This window comes from Urocitellus parryii, chromosome 6 (assembly GCF_045843805.1).
Source record: "Urocitellus parryii isolate mUroPar1 chromosome 6, mUroPar1.hap1, whole genome shotgun sequence".
Lineage (NCBI taxonomy): Eukaryota > Metazoa > Chordata > Mammalia > Rodentia > Sciuridae > Urocitellus > Urocitellus parryii.
Window position 1 is genome coordinate 141404554 of NC_135536.1, and position 17864 is coordinate 141422417.

Sequence of the window (17864 nt, forward strand, 5' to 3'; positions counted from 1 at the left end):
AGACAACAATAAGAAAGTCCCGACGAATAGCTCAACGTGGGTCCCTGCAGATTAGCCTGGTATAAATCCTAAGGAAGGCAGGCAGCAATTTCACTAATGAAGAATAGGTTGATGGGGAGACATTGGATGAAATATCATCGAAGATAACAATATTGTCTTATCTGAGAGAATCCCAAATCAAGTATCAGTTTTCACCATTGGGCCACTGTGACATAGTTGTTCCCCAGCATCTGAGTGGATCATGGAGAAATAGGGCTTAAGGTCTTAGAGCTCCTTTCCCCTTCATTTCAAGTTCTGGAGATTAAAATTGACTATTTTTTTCTTTAACCTTCACTTTATAACTGTTAAAGAGTAAATTCATCTTCCTAGAATGTATTTTAACATTTAAATTATATAATTAAAAAGTAACCTTACTTCTGTTTTGCACTGAAGACTGACAGGTATGTCATTCTCTGCTCCCCTAACTAAACCTTTACGAAACACTGGAGAAAATGGTGGTGTTTTTTTTGTTGTTGTTTTGTTTTGTTGTTGTTGTTGTTGTTGTTTTGTTTTGTTTTTATTTTATCTGTTTTGGGCAAAGTATAGACTAACCTGTGATTGGGCCTCATGTCCTTGGGGAGATTAGCACAAATGCTAAAAATAGTGAACACATGTGGTCTGTAATACAATAGCTTAAATAAAGGCATTCCACCAGCAGCCTATCAAAGCTCACACACCAAAGCAATACATTTGCACTGTACCATCACTTGGGCCACAGTGTGAGTTCATACACTATCCTTGAAGAATAGCAATTTCCATCAAGCCCCCAAGGGTTGTCTGTGCATGGTCCAAGCAACAGCTCTGAGCGGTCATCCAGTTGGAGTTGGCATGAACACAGAGATATACAACAAAAGAGCATCTCAGAAGGACATGCAGCATGCTAGTAAGATCCTCCCCATCTCACCAAGGGCAGTGTCTAATAACACCTTGACAGTGTGCCCCTGGGGAATCACCAAGCACTCATATTTATCACAGATGTTTTAGCCATTATATTGTAAATGAAATTAATTTTTAAGAGAAATCTATAATAAAATCTGGTACCCAGTATCAATTTCAGCATTTTTCCCCTGTTAGACAAAATAAATGTCCATAATTGGCTGCGATTTTTTCCCCAAGATTTTAGATAGTTTTAAATGAATAATTCTAAGTTGCTATATCATATACTAAGATAAACATTCCCAAGAGGCAGTTATTAAACTTACTTATGGTTGAGAACTGACGCGCACAAAATTAAGATCATCTAGCAGTGCCCAGAGCAGGTAGAAACCCATGCATCTCATTAGAAAAATCTGCTTTTAATATTTTGGTTTCAAGAAATGATGCATGACTTCTCAAATCCTTCCTGCAATTAATCCCTCCATGTTCCTGTGTTTAGAAAATGATTCATTACCTTTGAACCTTCCTTCCTTTGCCTTGGTTTGTCCTTGGGGAGCCATTAACACACTCTGTGGTGAGCTAGGGTTACCTAACTGCCAGCAACACGTCTGTTTGTTTTCACAGGTGCAGTATGCGGAATTGAAACTCTGTGGTAGTGGCAGCCCCCTTCGGAAGAAGCGCAGCGCTCTATAAGACGCACACAGACTTTTGACTCTAGCATCCTATATTGTGCACTCGGTCAGACCAATGTCACGGCTATTTCAGTGGTCCTCTGGGACCTGAAGTGTGTGCCAGGTCGAGACCATGATATATGCTCTTCTCTTCTTCATGTGCACAGATGCCGACACTCCTGTGCCCACCCCTCCACATGGGGTGTTCTATCATTTGCATAGATGTCCATCCCAGCAAAAGGAACCAGTTCTGAGATTATGAAAGACACATCCATTCTGAAATAGGAGTTGAAGCAAGGCTCCCATGGATCTGAAGTCCCTCCTTAAGACCATCCAAGAGACCACTTGGGTTTGAGAGTGACAAACTGATTTTCACACCTTCAACAAATTCTGAGATTCAGTTACTTCTACTTCCCACCCCCACCCTCCTTTCAGACTATCATTCATGCAAGTTTCATCTGAATTAAGTCTATGGTAGCTATCTATTCAAATAATGTATATTACAAAAAGATTTTATAATAATTAACATAGTTACACCCAAATCTTTAGCAGTCACTACCATGAACATATATGTAAATTTTTGGTAACCCCTTGGTGCTGGATACCAGCCTACATTATGGTCCATTGCTGGCAATGGATGCCCCAGGAGGTCCCAAGGGACCACTCTTTGGAAGAATTAGGGTTTTCTGAAAGTATTTGGCTGCTTTAAAAAGCCATTTCTTCTCACTTTATTTATTTCTAAATAAAATGTCAATAGCTGGCTTCTGAAAGGCAGGGCTTAGGTGATGAATAAATGAATTCTGAGTATTTAGAAAGATAAAGGTATGAAGAGAAAAACTAATCAATCAGGGTGTTCCCTAAATATAATCATTTCATTTCCTCCAATGTTTTGAACAGAAAGTTAGAGTATTTTGATGGTCCAAATTTATCTTTGGTTCCCCTTCTGGTAAAAGTAAGCTATCGGCCATGAAAATTTTAGAACCCTGTTCCTAGAATGTAGCACCCCAAAGTCCTCTTTTGATGGCATTTGATTCCTGCATACCCCACAATTCCTCAGTAATCCCCTGAAAAATCTTGATTTTGTGCATATATAAAATATATGCAAATCTTTCTGTTCAAATAATATTTAAAGTTTAAAGAATGTATTTTATTGACACATACTTTGTATGTGCAATTTTATATATGTATATGTATTGTAAAGTAAAGTTGAGGTAAAAAGACCTAATTTAATAGTGAGTTTACTATGGTATTTTTTTTTGTTTCTGGGTTGTAATTTAATAATCTCAAACAAAATGTTTATGAAAAATGCCAAAGACTCTAAACCTTATCATCTTGTGTCTGTTTTTCTTCATATTGTATCTTCCTGGGTTTCTTTCTGGCTGAGCCAGATTTCTGCATGATTTGATTTACTTCAAGTTAATGAAGCTGGCTGGAAAAGAGCCTTGCAGAAATTATAAAAGCCCCAGTAAATCTCTTAGTTGTACATACAATAGATACCCAAGAACCTCTTTTGTTAAACTGGTTACTCAATCTTCTGTGTAAACAATGCCTCATTGTCTTGCTCCCAACTATCATCCAGTTTATCATAGTCTGTCATTTTGTAACGACCTAAGTCAGACATTTTTAAGCAGACATGTGAGATCTGATCAGTCATTTCAATGAAAACTTTCAGCAGCAAAATAACCCCTTATTTATTTAAAAGTGGAACCAATGCTTTATTGTTGTTCTTTTGCTATACAATTTCAAAATGAAACAATTTTCCCTACAAGAAGGCATCATTAGTTAGATGTTTTTCCTCTGTAGCCTGACTGGAATTCTCAGCCTTAAGTTTAGGACACAAACATTAGCTGAGATATAAGATCAGGACCAAATCAACCTTTAATAGATTGTATATGGAAAACATTGCTAATTGATTAAATAGACACTGATTGTTAAAAAAAAATCAATGTTAGTTATAAGTGAAATGTTAATATTGATGCAATAACAGGAATTCCTGATATTTTGGGGGGAATTCCTAAGACCCCTACTGGGTGCTTGACACCTCAGATAATACCAGTCCCTATAATTTAATGCCTTAAATAAGCACTTATCATACCCTGTGGTCATAAATTTTGCAGATTGATGTGTGACAGCAAAACTAACATGAATTTTTTTCTTCTAAAATTTCATGTATAAAAATTCGTTTTTATCCTAGATCTTAGCAGCCTCAGCATAAGATTTTTTTTTTTACTTATCAAATTGAAAACTTGCATATTTTCACTCAAAGGAAGTACTTTCTAGCCCATCCAAATTCCCAGCATTATTACTCCTGGCCTTTGGCAGGTTCCATGAACACAAGCACTGCAGTACTTAGTCTGATAACTGAAATGGGAACTGAGTGACTGACAGCATATACAGTATGGACACATGGACAAAAGGATGATTCACATCATAGGCAGCATGGAGCACAATGGCATAAGGTATTGTTACATTATTCAGAGTGCTTTGACATTTGAATGTGTAGTTTTGTTCCTTCTGGAGTTTTCTATTTAATAATTTTGAAGCATGGTTCACCAGGGGCAACTGAAACCACTGAAAGTGAAATTGAGGGTAAGGAAGAACTATCAGAAGTTTAAGAACAATTCTAGAATAAGTGAGCATGCCCACTAGGGTCTCTCTTCTTCTGAAACCATTATTGCCATCATGAGAGCCTCACCTTCATAGATGGGGCCTCTTCACATCCTAATTACCTGCCCAAGTCCCCATCTCAATACCAGGTGAGGATTAAGTTTCCAATAAGTAAATTCTGGAGGATGCACCAAACCATAGAAAAATTATGCTGGCATTTGCCAGATTCTGCAAGAGGTCAGAGTTACCAAAAGGCTTGACCCCCACTGTCTTCAACTGGACCTCCTATCCTGACACCTAAGATATAACATTTCAATCTAAGGAACAACATTTCTAACAGACCAGTTCACAGACAAATTTTCATTGTTCTCTTTCATGTGCTCCTGTTAGAACATAGTTCTAAACTGGACAGATCAGTGTAGTCTATCCTGGAGAATGTATTTCTTGCTTTAAATAGGAAGTTTTCTTTGTGCAATATTATTTATAATCCCTGGCAATGTTAATTACCAACTTCTAAATTAAACTATGTCTTACATTCAGAGTTCTTACCTTCATGTTAATAGAAATATCTGTGGACAGTAAAACAATCTTTACATTCTTTGTTTCCTTGTACCATTATTTAATAAACATTGATTAACAAACACTGATGATGCACCTGAATGAAACAGAAAATGTTCCCCTGGTAGAACCAGATGTTAAATTGATACTTTCAAGCAACAGCATGACATGCTCAGACTCCAGTTTCAAGAAAACAATCCTTTTATGTGCAGTGGGTTTATGAACAAATATGAATGTTCAGAGACATCATAAGGCAATTGTAATGCTCCTGATAAATTAATGATGTCCTGAACTTTCAAAAACTGGCACAGAAAACAATGAAATCAGGAGTTTAGGAGATATAATGAGCAGAACTTGACTATTCTTGACTATGAGAAAAGGGAGAGAAAGTCAAGGATGGCCACTCAATGGACATTCAAGAATGCAAGAATGTTGATATTTTACAGACTTTGATGCCAAGCCTAGGAAGATGGTATTGCCTTTCACTGAAAAAAAACTATAGAAACAGCCATGGAAGGAATTTGTGAGCTAGGTTTAGCACTGCATTGAGGTGCCTGAGAATGAAAATTGGTAGAATCACTTTTTGAAAAGTTTGGTAGTATCTGTTAAAACTGACATATGTGCCCTATACCCTTGCTCCATATGAAGTTCACACTTAAGTATATAAACAACACTTGTGTATATAAATGTTTAATGAAAGACATGGATGAATATCCATAGCCACACTCCCTCTCATTCTCAAACTGAAACTCTATTTCCATTAATATTTGAGTTAATCCACAAACTGCTACTATGAAATGGAATACAATAAAGATGTGAATGATTAATGTTACATATAACAATAGGGATGAGTGTCAAAAACAATGCTGAACTGGATACTCCAGCACAAATTGATACAATGTTTAATTTCATTGGCATCAAGTTCGAAGACAGACAAAACCCTATCTCCAGTTCTAGAATTGAGGATGCTTCGGGAGCAGTGACTAAATGAGGTCAAAATCAGACTCCTGGGATGATGCCAACATTGTCTTGTTTTGGTCTAGATTCCAGTTACATGAGCTTTGGTCAACTGCTGAAAATTTGTTGAGCTATGAACTTAGGATCTGTGTAATTTCTGCATGTTCACTGAGAAGAAAAAAACTAAAGTATTACAATTTTATTCCTATTTTATGGTTAAAGAAATGGAAGCCAAACACTTAAGTATTTTAAAGAAAGAGCCAGTCACATTTTTAACATTTTAAATGTGTTATCATAAACCAATTAAAATGATCATTTAAATTTTGTGTAAGAGCTTGGAGTCATTTTAAACAAACTCAAAGCAGATAGTAGTTGAATATTTAATTCTCATCTTCATACAAATCAATCATCACTTCAAAATATCTCTATTACCAAGAGTAATAGCTTATTACTCACAAAAGCATTGAAAATTTGCTTTATGTGAGAAAACTGGCCAATATAACCTCAGCATCTGAAATGTTCCAGAAAATATTTTTAAGTTGTATTTATGTTCATTTGGCTCAGCAGCCTGGGACTTCATTTCTCATATAAGTTATTTTTTCACACATTAAAATTTGTAGAGAAAAAGGTCCTACTGCTTTTTGAATATCTGAGGACAGTTATATAGTTTTTCTCCCATAGGAAGAAATAGATTAGATGAACAGACATACACACATACACACACACAAAAAAAAAATTTAATTTCATATATTTCCAAAACTTAGTAACTTGACACTGAGTAAGATTCCAAGAATTTCAACTTTCAGGGTAAGTACTCTGTTTGCCTCTGGCTGCCTTTGCAACCACCAGCTAGAGAAAGTGTTTTGCTGGGACCCCAATGGCAGTAGCCTGCTCAAGGTTGGAATGTAATACATTCTTCAATCTAGCTTCTCTCTGGAAATATTTTATTATGATGTCCATTTTTAAAATATGTTTTTTTACTTGTTGATGGACCTTTATTTATTTATATGTGGTGCTAATTGAACCCAGTGCCTCACCTACATGAGGCAAGTGCTCTACCACTGAACTACAACCCTATCCTGTTATGTTCTTTATAATTGAGAAATCCTGAGATTTCCATGTTTTCTTTCCTTTAATTCATTATGGTAATAAATACAAGTTCCTCTTCTCCATGTATTCTCATTTAATAAGACAAATGGTTAGAAAAGTAAAAACACATGACTCATTTTTGTAACTACATAATAAACAGGTAATGTAACTCTTTTAGTTAAGTGTCCACTACATAAATTTTGATCCAAAGAGTGCTAAATACTTTGCACACTTTACATGTTTTTGTTTGTTTTAACCCCAAAAGATCTGAAAACATTAACAGAAATAGTGCAGTATTCATTGTACTTCAAGGAGATAATTTTTTTTCTTATTGAAACATGAATCACATTTTATGTATATTGGGTTGGGTTCTGCCAGGGTAGAAACGGAGTTTGCTGAACTAGAATCTGGTATAAGGAGTCTAAGACACTGTTTCTCTGTGGACTGAGATAAAGTTGGATAACAATGACCACAATGTTATGGTTTGATATGTGGTGTCCCACAAAAGCTCATGTGGAGACAGTGCAAGAACATCTAGAGGAGAAATTATTGGGTTATGAGAGTCTTGACTTACTCAGTGTTTTAATTGCCCTGAGAGGAATTAACTGAGTTTAACCATAGGCAGGTAGGATGTGGCTGGAGGAGGTAGTCACTGGAGTTGTGCATTTGGAGCATATATTTTGTCTGTGATGAGCAGAACCTTCTCTCTGCTTCCTGGCTATCATGTCCTGAGCTGCTTTCTCCAGCCATGCCAATCTGTCTTGATGTTCTGCCTCACCTAAGGCCCAGAGCTATGGATTTTGCTGACCATAGACAGAACCTCTGAAACCATGAGCCAAAATCAACTTTTCCTCCTCTAAATTGTTCTTGTCAGGTCTTTGGTCACAGAGACAAAAAAAAAAAAAAAACTGAAACAGGTCCTCTGTTCATACAAAGTCATAATGTAGGGAATAGTCAACTAAAATTTTTGTCCTTGGCTGTTTTTATTATCACCCTCCGGTATAGAAATGTTTGATTCCTGGAATTTGTAAGTTCTACCTATCATATGGCTCTGACTAAGGAAAAAGTCTATGATTTTTCTTTTTTCTCTTTCAGATTGTCAATGTATGCTAGTTCACCCCCCCATTTTTAAATTTCCTTAAATGTTTGTATTGTATATTCCTCTCTTCTAAATAATTAGTAAAGATGCTAATACAGGTCACCATATGACCTTGATTCCTTTGGCTCAAGGTCAGGCAATCTCTCTTTAACTAGAACTATAGCATTTATTATGATCACTACCTTAAGATATAAGGGATTTACAACATATCAGTCTTATTTTTTTAATTAAATTTAAAAGTGGAGCATTGTGAGACTCCACTGAATCATCTATTTAAATAATACATAGTAGGTCTTTTGGCTATTTCTAGTTAACTGCTTCCCCTACCTTCTGCCTCCACTGTCTATTCCCAAGTTTCAGCTTTATCATTAGCACCAGTTTCAGTCACACTGATCACTATGATTTTTTGAAGATCATTCATATTTAAAGCACTTCAAAATTAGTTTTAATCAATTACAAAAAAATATTTTGCATAGTTAACCTGGTAAGTATGGACTTAAGATGTTGATCTGTGCTCCAGTTTGTTATTTTATGTGAACCATTTCAAAAGAGTTGTGGTTAGAGAGGAGTGGCAGGTTTGAGTACTTTAAAAAGAGACATTTGAACCACAGTGTTTCCTGACTTTTTCCTTCTTACCACCATCTCCTTCAGAATTGATTGGGCTGGTTCAACATACTATGCATATTGGCTACTCCTGTAAAAGATTTCCAAAATGAATAGTCTCTCATTCACCTTAATTAATGCCCCCTCTTCTTCAAATCCTTAGTTTTTAAACGAGATTTAATTCTATGGAAGTATCATAAGTTCAATTCTCATGCAGTCTTAAAACTATCCATTATGTTTTTGACTTTAGTAATTTCAGATCTCTCTTCCAATCTCCTGATGGTCTATAAAATTGTAACTTTATTTTATCCATATTTCATCTACTTATTTTTTTTAACCATTGCACATTCTGTAAGTCAGTGATAGAAACATTTACATGTCTTAAAAGAGGCAATTTAAAAGGGGAGAAAACTCTGTCTGGTCAATCCCAAATTTGGATTATATGGAAATGGAAAACAATTTTTCTCTTCCCAGCTGCCTGCTATTAGCGTCCGGTTGTAATTGGCTTAGAATTAGAGGACCACAAAGGCAGGGAGCCAGAAAGCTAAAGGTTCAAGTTCAAGATTTGCTATTTGGCATTAACCTACTGTGTGTCTTGGGCAAACTCACTTTTCTTAAGCTCATTCTTTATTTCGAGAATGTAAAGAATAGCATCCAAATTGTGAAGGATTTGAAAAAAGAACATAAGTACTCAGAACATTGGCAGGTACATTGGTTCCCTGCTGTGGCATTACACACACACACACATATATATATATATATATACACAAACATATCCATATATACACACATGTGTTTATGCATACATGTATATATGCATATATGCATCACATGTTACATATATAAAACACACACACCATAACTTTGCAGCCTGGAAAATTTTCACAAATTGAATATCCTCACTGCAAATTTTCAGTAGTTGAATATCCAGTTCTCAAACCAGGAAATATCACTTCCAGCATCCCAGGAGTCTCCCTTATGTCCCTTTTTAGTTACTACCTACTATTATCTGAATGTTTCTATGTCCCAAACTTTATATGTTAAACTTCTAACCTCCAAAAGGAGGATATTAAGATGTGAAACCTTTTTAGTGTGATGAGTTTGTGAGGTCAGAGCCCTCATAAGTGAGATTAATGTTCTTATGAAAGAGGACCAAGAGGGATCCCTTGCCCCTACTGCTATGTTAGAGTAAGAAGAAAGCTGTCTATGAGGAAGATGGCTCTCACCAGACACTGAATCTCTCAGTGCCTTGATATTACAACTGCCATCCTCCACAGCTGTGAGAGATAAATGGTTATTGTTTATAAGCTACCCAGTCTATATTTTTTACAGAAATCAAAATAGACCAAGACACTACCTCTCATGTATGCATGCCAGTGTTTCTCAAACTTGGTACTATTGACATTGTGGGCCTGATGATTCTTTGTTATGGAACAATGGGGCACAACATCATAGTGATGTTTAGCAGCACCACCGGCGGCACCTACCAGATGCTTATTGTACCCCTCTACCAACTAATGGCAGAAAAAGTATCTAGCTATTCTTCAATATTCCCTGAGATAGAGTGAGGTAGGGTGTTAGGCAAAACTGTCCCCAACTGAGATCCATGGAGGCCCAGGGGTAACTCCTATGTGAGCCTTCACTCTTCTCCCTCTCCTCTTGTGACTCATTAGCAGAAGCTTTAGAAAGGCAGCCACGATGGCTAAATAAGGATGCCTTGCACACAACTCTGCCACAGAGAAGGAGCAGGGCAGCAAGGGAAAAACTGACTTCAACGAGAGTCAGGAAGAATCTGGAAATCAGCAAGGGATAGCAGGAATCCTAACAAGCATGGAAAGACAGACAACCTATAGAAAAGGAAAAAGCAAATTGCAACCTCACCCATGGTTCCCTGGCCAGGGGACCCCACACTGCCTGGAAAAGTTAAGCTGGATGGTGACATCAACTCTAATACAGAAGCAGAACAGCAGTCCTAACTGCAGAGAAATGCAGGCTCCCCACAAGCTCTGCAGTCCAGTTTAGGGAGCTGGCTGGTCTGACTGACTGCTCTCCTCCAAAGAAGGAAACCACACTGGACCTACCCCAACCTCAAGAACCCTACCTACTCCCATTGATATTACTAGGTGCTATCTTGCCTTAGGAATCAGCAGCTGGCCCCTGACACCGCCAGAATCCTTGGGCCATTGCACACCTCACTGGGAAGAAGACAGATCTTTCAACATCAAGATCAAAGCTACAGTATTCATAAACCCAAGTTTTATTCCCTGACAATCACTTGGGAGGGTCTCCTTCCCAGCCCACAGCCTTGGGACTGCAGCTACTGATTGATTAAAAGTCCTGGATTTACTCATGCCTGTCTCTCAGGAGCTGTCCCAGACACTTCCTTCAACTCCAGCAATATGACTATCTATGGTCCCAATCCTCAGCACCGAACCCATTTCACTCAGCATGAACTAGGGAAGGTCCCTTTCTCAATCCATGCCCTAAAGCCTTTAGTTACTAATGCCAAAAGACATAGCACAATACACGCTTGTCCTTAGGGGCCAGAAGAAGGTCCCATCCATGTCCTACAGCTCCAGAACTGTGGCTACCAGTACTCACACCCAAATATCACCTACACATGCACTGAAGGACGAGGGAAGATCTCCTCCACAGCCCAAGGTCTTGGGACCACTGATGCTAGTGCCAAAAGGTCTGGTACCCCTTGTTCTTTTTCCCAGAGACCTGGAAAAGGTATATTCCATATCCCACAAGTCCACAAAAGCAGCTATCAGATTTAGAAGTCCTATAAATGATCACAATTGTTCCACAAAATGTAGGTAAGGTCCTCCTTTTTTCTACAACCTTGAGATCACAAATGCCTGATAACACAGACCACCTGAGGCCAGCCCATAAGACCCAGGGAAGATCCCATTCAATTTTGTGTCTGATGAAGTATGGCTACTGATTCTATAATCACAGATACCTTCTGCATTTATTCTGAGAGTCACGGAGAAGATCTCCTTCATATTCTGTGACTGGCTGCCAGTTCTACAATGCTTAACATCACCTGTACTTGTCCCATGGGACCTGGGGACACTTTTCTCCACACCCTGCACCACAGAGTCTGTTGCAGCTCCCTGCTGAAACCCAGTGCCATCAGTGCTCAATTCTGTGGAGCCTGAGGCATATAAATTTTGAAGATTGAGTCAACTACAAAGTCATCCAACTACCCCCATGAACTGCTGCCATCCAGGCTATTGAGGTATCAGACACTGCTGATGTGAATCAAAGACAGAGAAGTCACATAGGATATGCTTTTGAGTTTCCCTATAATGTAACCTCAAATACTAACCCAAGTGATATTTTATTTCCCAATCTTGAACTATAAAACACAATTCCTAAAACTGGAAGATGCAAACATTATAGCAGATATGCAAGTATCAAGGACAGAAGTAATGTGAAAGGAAACATGATAACTACAAAGGAGAGTAATAATTCTCCTTAAATAAGTCCCAAATTGAAGAATATCTATGAAAAGCCTGAAAAAATTCAAAGTAATGATCCCAAAGAAATGTATTAAGATGAAAGACAATACAGATAAATAATAAGAAGAAATGAGAAAAGCAATTCAGGATTTGAATGAGAAATTCACCAAAAAAAGAAATCATAAAAAATCAATCAGATATCGTAGAGCTTCAAACTTAAATGAATAAAAACATAGAGAGCTTACAAAATACTTAAGAACAAGTAAGATAAAAGAATTTCTGAACTTGATAATAGGTTGTTTGAACTAATACAAAATCAAAATAAATAAATGAATAAATAAAAAATAAAAAGAATAAGTGCCTACAAGGCATATGGATACCACAAATAAGCAAACAAATATTCAAACTATGCATTATAGCAATTCCAGAAAATGATGCAAAGGGAAGAAAACATTGAAAACCTATTTCATGAAATAATAGCCCCAAACTTTTCAAACCCTCATGGAAATCTGTATATCCAGATAAAAAGAGCATGAAGGATCCCAACTAGACTCAACCAAATTAAATGAAGACATTATAATCAAAATGTCAATAGTACAAGAAAAAGAGAATCCATAACAAAGTAATAGAAAAGTCTCAAACACATATAATGTAATGCCCAATGGAAATTTATATTTCTCAGCAGAAACCACAAAGGTCAGAAGAGAATTGGAATGTTATATTCAAAATACTGAAACAATAACAACAATAACAAAAACCTTGCCAACCTGGAATACTATACCTTACAAAATTAACCTTCAGAAACCAAGTAGAAATGTAGGCTTTCCCAGAAAGCTGAAAAGGCACTCATCATCTCCAGAGGAGCCTTACTCAAAATTCTTAACAGAGTCCTACACTAGAAACAAAGGGAAGGTAAGTACCATCATGAAAACTTGAATATACAAAAATCACTAGAACCAATACAGGAAAGAAAAGGAGAATCAAATCATTACATGAGGAAAACCAACAAATCACAAAAAATAAATAGGAGAGGTGGCAAGGACCAAAAAATATACAAAACAAGCAGAATAAATATGACAGGAAATAAGTCATATCTATCAGTAATAACCTTGTCATAAGATAGACTGGTTTAATGAAGGAAGTGGGGGAAATCCCATGACCCATCTATATACCACCATGGAGAAACTCACTTCATTGATACACATGGCCTAAAAGAGAAGGTTTAGGAAGACATACATATGAAAACCACAAGGGAACGGGAGTAGCTATCTATTCATAACTGATTAAGCAGAATTTAAAACAAACTGTAAAAAGAAACAAAGAATATCATCATATAATGAAAGAAAGGATCAATAAAAGCAAGAAATTGAGACAACTGTGAATAATATATCTAACCCACATGGGACCACCCTAATATACAAAGTGAATAGTATTAGATCAAAGATTAGAGAGACTCTAATATATTAACAACTGTGGAATTAAAAACACACTTTCATAAATGAACAGATCACCTGGCCAGAAATCCAACAAAATTGCATCTAAGTTTACACTATAAAGCAAATGGACCTAACATATTTATAGAAAATTTTATCCAACCAGAGTATAATTCAAGGTTTATTTATGAGCACATGGGATATTCTCTAGGATAGACTATATGTTAGGCCATGAATGGAATCTCAATAAATTTTAAAAACCTGAAATCATATCATATATCTTCTAGACCAGAGCAGAATAAAACTACAAATCAAAAACAGCAAATAATAACAACATATCAGAATCTGTGGGATTCAGCAAAATTAGCACTGAGAAGTTTATAGCAATAAATGCATACACCAAAAAAAAATAGAAAAATCTCAAATAAGCAATCAAATAAGGTGCCTCAAGACCTGAGAAAAGAAGGAACATTCAAGTCAGAAAGTTTTAGGGGGAACTCTAGAAGTTGAAAGCAAAGAAGCAAGTAAAAACCGGGTTAAAGAACTGAATTGACTGTCTTAAAAAGATGTACAAGTGGCTAAGTATATGAAAGAAAAAAAGATCAATCTCACCAATCATTAGGAAAATACAAATCATAACTACAATGAGATATCATCTCACCCCTGTTAGAATGGCTATCATCAAAAAGAGAAGAAAAAAAAATGCTGGTGAGGATGTCGGTAAAAGGGAACTGTTATTCATTGTTGGTGGGAATGTAAATTAATACATTCATTATAGAAAAAACACATGAAAATTTCTCAAAAATACTAAAATTAGACAACATAATCCCACAATTTCACTACTCAATACATATCCAAAGGAGATGAAATGATTATACCCCAAACATGCTTGTGCTCTCATGTTTAAGGCAGCACTATTCATAATAGCTAAAATATGGAATCAGTAGGGAAGCCCATCAGTGGATGAACACAAAGAATATGTGGTATATATACATGGTGGAATATATACACAGTGTGTATATATATATGTGTATATATACACACTGTGCTACTTTGTATAGTTTGTGTTGTTCTTCTTTTGAATAAATGCTTTAGACATATGAAAAATCTCTTTGCATTTCTTTTCAATTAGTTGTCTAATCAATTTTTGTGACCCATGTTTGTACAGTCTGTATTTTAAAAAACTAATTATTTGGTCAGTTTAACCCTTTGGGAAATACATTGTAATTTTTTTTCCAATTTGGTTATTTAAAAATTTCACTTATAGTACTTTTGCAAAAATTGTAATTTTTATATTTGTGTGTGATTTATGAAGACATTTTTTTCTATAGTGTTTCATATTGTCCTGGATTTTGATTAATCGTTAAGGAAGTTTTGTCATTCATAGGCAGAGGAACACACCCATGATTTTTATTTTTTTATTTTTTTTTTTGCTTTTTAATATTTGATTTTCATTTAAATATTTAAATCTTTGCCTTTTTGTTGTTGTTGGTATACTTTTCTGGCAAGGAGAGTGCTGTCAGAATGTCTGAAATCAGTTTGATTTTCTAATAATTATTAATTATAATTAATGAATTATTGTCCTTGGAAGTCCAAGTTTCCAGAGAAAAATATTTCAGGGTTAATTTAATTCAATTTATTCCAAGTCCTTTCAAAATATAGTTTCACATCAATATGCAATTGTTTTCTGGTTATTTCCTAGCAGGCACTTGCTGAGTCACAGGTTGGCATCAAAACTTTCATAAGTGATCAAGTTTTCTAAAGTGGTTGTATCCATCTGCATTTCAACAGGCAGGGTGGGAAATTTTTGGTGATGCCATATCCTCTCCAACATTTGATATACCCATGTGTTTCATTTCAATCATTTAGATACGTGTGCAGTAGTATTTCATTTATTGTGTAGTAGAATTCATTGCATAGGTTTTAATTTGCATTTCCCCAATGGCTAAAGAAGTTTGGGTAATTTTTTAAAGTGTTTCCTATTTCAATATGCCCTTTTGATAAGAGAATGCATAGACTCTTGTCACCTTTTGCAACGTGAATGTCTCTGAATTTATTTCACTGGTTTTTAGAACTTTTCTACCTATTTGTGAATCTTTCATTAAGAGTAAGTTTTACATTTTTTATTATATAACTTCAACTTAAATTTGTACATCTTGCTACTACGGTATGTTAATGAAAAGAAGTTCTAAATTTTAACACGGTACAATTGGTCATTTTTTATGGTCTGTGATTTGGTTTTTTTATATCTTAAGACAATTCTGTTCAGTCCAAGATCAGAAGGTCAGGGGAGAAGTTCTTTGCTTGTCTCTGAAAGCTTTGTTCTATTACATTTACATTTACATCTAAAATCAACCCAGAATTTTGTTTGGTTTGCTGTATGAAATAATGCTCAGACCTGGTTTTTCCAAGTGGTTATCCAGTGAACATTTTATGATTGATTTTTACACAAAATATCTCTTCTGAAATTTTAGGGTGGTGACCTGATTCAACACAGCTTTGCTATTTTCTTTGCAAATTGATTTAAAAACATAGCCTTGCACTTTGAATTCTCACTCTGCTTCCCTTCTCTACCACTGCTATCTAACCCTTCTTTTACTGTGCCCTATTGTTTCTGCTTTCCTATTCAATTCCAGTTCCTTCTCAGTAGTTCTTCCCCATTGTGAAACTTGGTCATGGAAGAGAGTAAACTTTGGTCTGTGAGTTTCTAGTGCAAAGACAGCTCCAGCCCTCTGAGGGCTGAGATCTTTCCAATTTCAGTTTTCCTGCCATACTTCTCTGAGTACCTGTTACAAATCTGAAGACTTTTTTTTTTTTAAATAACAGATTCATTATCAGTGATCCATGTTTCCTCTGAGGCATCCCTGTAGTATTTGAAGGTACCAGTAGTTTGTCACCAACAATTTGCATTTTGGGGTTCATGGGAATGTGATGACACTTTTTGTGGGTGGCTTACATTGTAGTCACGTTTCTGGTTATGATGTCATAAATTCCCTCTCAGGGTGCATGAGACAATTTTTAAATCATTTTCATCATCGTCCCTGAATTTTGTTTTAGTTATTTCTATCATCATTTTACATAGGCAAAACTGAGACCTGGGAAAGTCTTGGTCAAATCCAGATAATGATGATGGGTGGAAGATAATCCAAACCCATCTCTACAAATTCCAACAAATTTGATAAATTTTGAATTAATTTACATGAGCAGCTCTAATAAAATACAATAAGCTGAGTGGCTATTTTTACAGTTCTGGAGGATGAGAAGTCTAAGATCAAGGTACCTGCAGATCCAGAAGGGAGGTCTCTGGCTTCTCTATAAGGACATTAAACCTGCCACAGGGACTCTGCCCTCATGACCTAATTGTCTCTGAAAGGCCTTACCTCCTAATAGCATCACATTCAGGTGAGGTTTCAGCATGTCAATTTTGGGGAAATAGAGTCTATAATAGCTGGTTTACTTATGATATTTTATAGTATATTTATATTTGTTTTATCTCATTTTCTTCAAAAAATTCCTCCATTGGAAAATTTCACAATGTACAAAATACCTTAATAGACTTGCATATATTTATCATTTATGAATTAACAAAATCTGTAATTATTGAGAGCTTTTCACAACACGTTTCTCAATATTCACTGTGTTTAAAAACACAAAGCTACAGTAACATAATCACCGTGCATTAAATTATGTGAAAGTAAGATGTTTGAGTACTAGTTATAATAAAAAAATAAGAATCTTAGCAAACAATCATTTTCATCTTCTTTATAATAGCCAGTTGCTATAATATAAGGGAAGACAATCAGAATACATGAGAAATTATAAACAACTTGTTCTCACATTGTGTATTCCGCTGCTGTAGATATCTGAATTTCATATGCAACAGAAAATACAAATTACTGAAGTTTCATATCACATTAACTGAATTGGAAAAACAACAACTATTTAGAAAGCAACATTTGATGGAAATTGGCTAAACACTACATAGCAGATGATGTTTCTCCATTTCTTTACCACTGAGCAAAAGCTTAATAAAGAACTACAGTGAAACTATCTGAAAGTGCAAAGTCCACTAGAATCATTAAAAGATAAAAGACAAATTTATAAACAGACACAATCTCTGAAGTTTAATTCTGATGCAGTTTCTTCTCTTTTGGTCAAAAATGACAGGTGTCATTGAAGAGAGTCCTATTTGTTTCTATTATTGCTGTGAAAGTTGACCATAACATTAATGGATTAAAACATGCAGATATACATTGCAGCCCTGGAAGTCAGGGTTCAGACAGATCTTGCTTGGCTATAATTAAGGTGTCAGGGCTGTGCTCCCTGTGAGTCCACAGGAGTTCATTGTCTCCTTGAATTTTTCACCTTCTAGAGTCCACCCAGGTATTGGCTCATGGTTCACTTCCTGCAACTTCAAAGCAAGCAAGGTTGGGCAGGGTCCTTCTCACTTGGACATTTCTCTGAT

The 17864-nt window shown here is 35.9% G+C and overlaps 1 protein-coding gene across 4 annotated transcripts in view; it reads left to right on the forward strand.

Annotated features, from left to right (window-relative positions):
- The window catches only part of Mctp2 (multiple C2 and transmembrane domain containing 2), a 160734-nt gene extending 159126 nt beyond the window's left edge, over window positions 1-1608 (forward strand). For all 4 annotated transcript variants that reach the window (XM_026394055.2, XM_077799771.1, XM_077799772.1 and 1 more), the window contains one exon: window positions 1540-1608. In XM_026394055.2, coding sequence (XP_026249840.2) covers window positions 1540-1608 — 69 coding nt within the window. The remainder of the gene's footprint in view (window positions 1-1539) is intronic.
- The last annotated feature ends 16256 nt before the right edge of the window (window positions 1609-17864 follow it).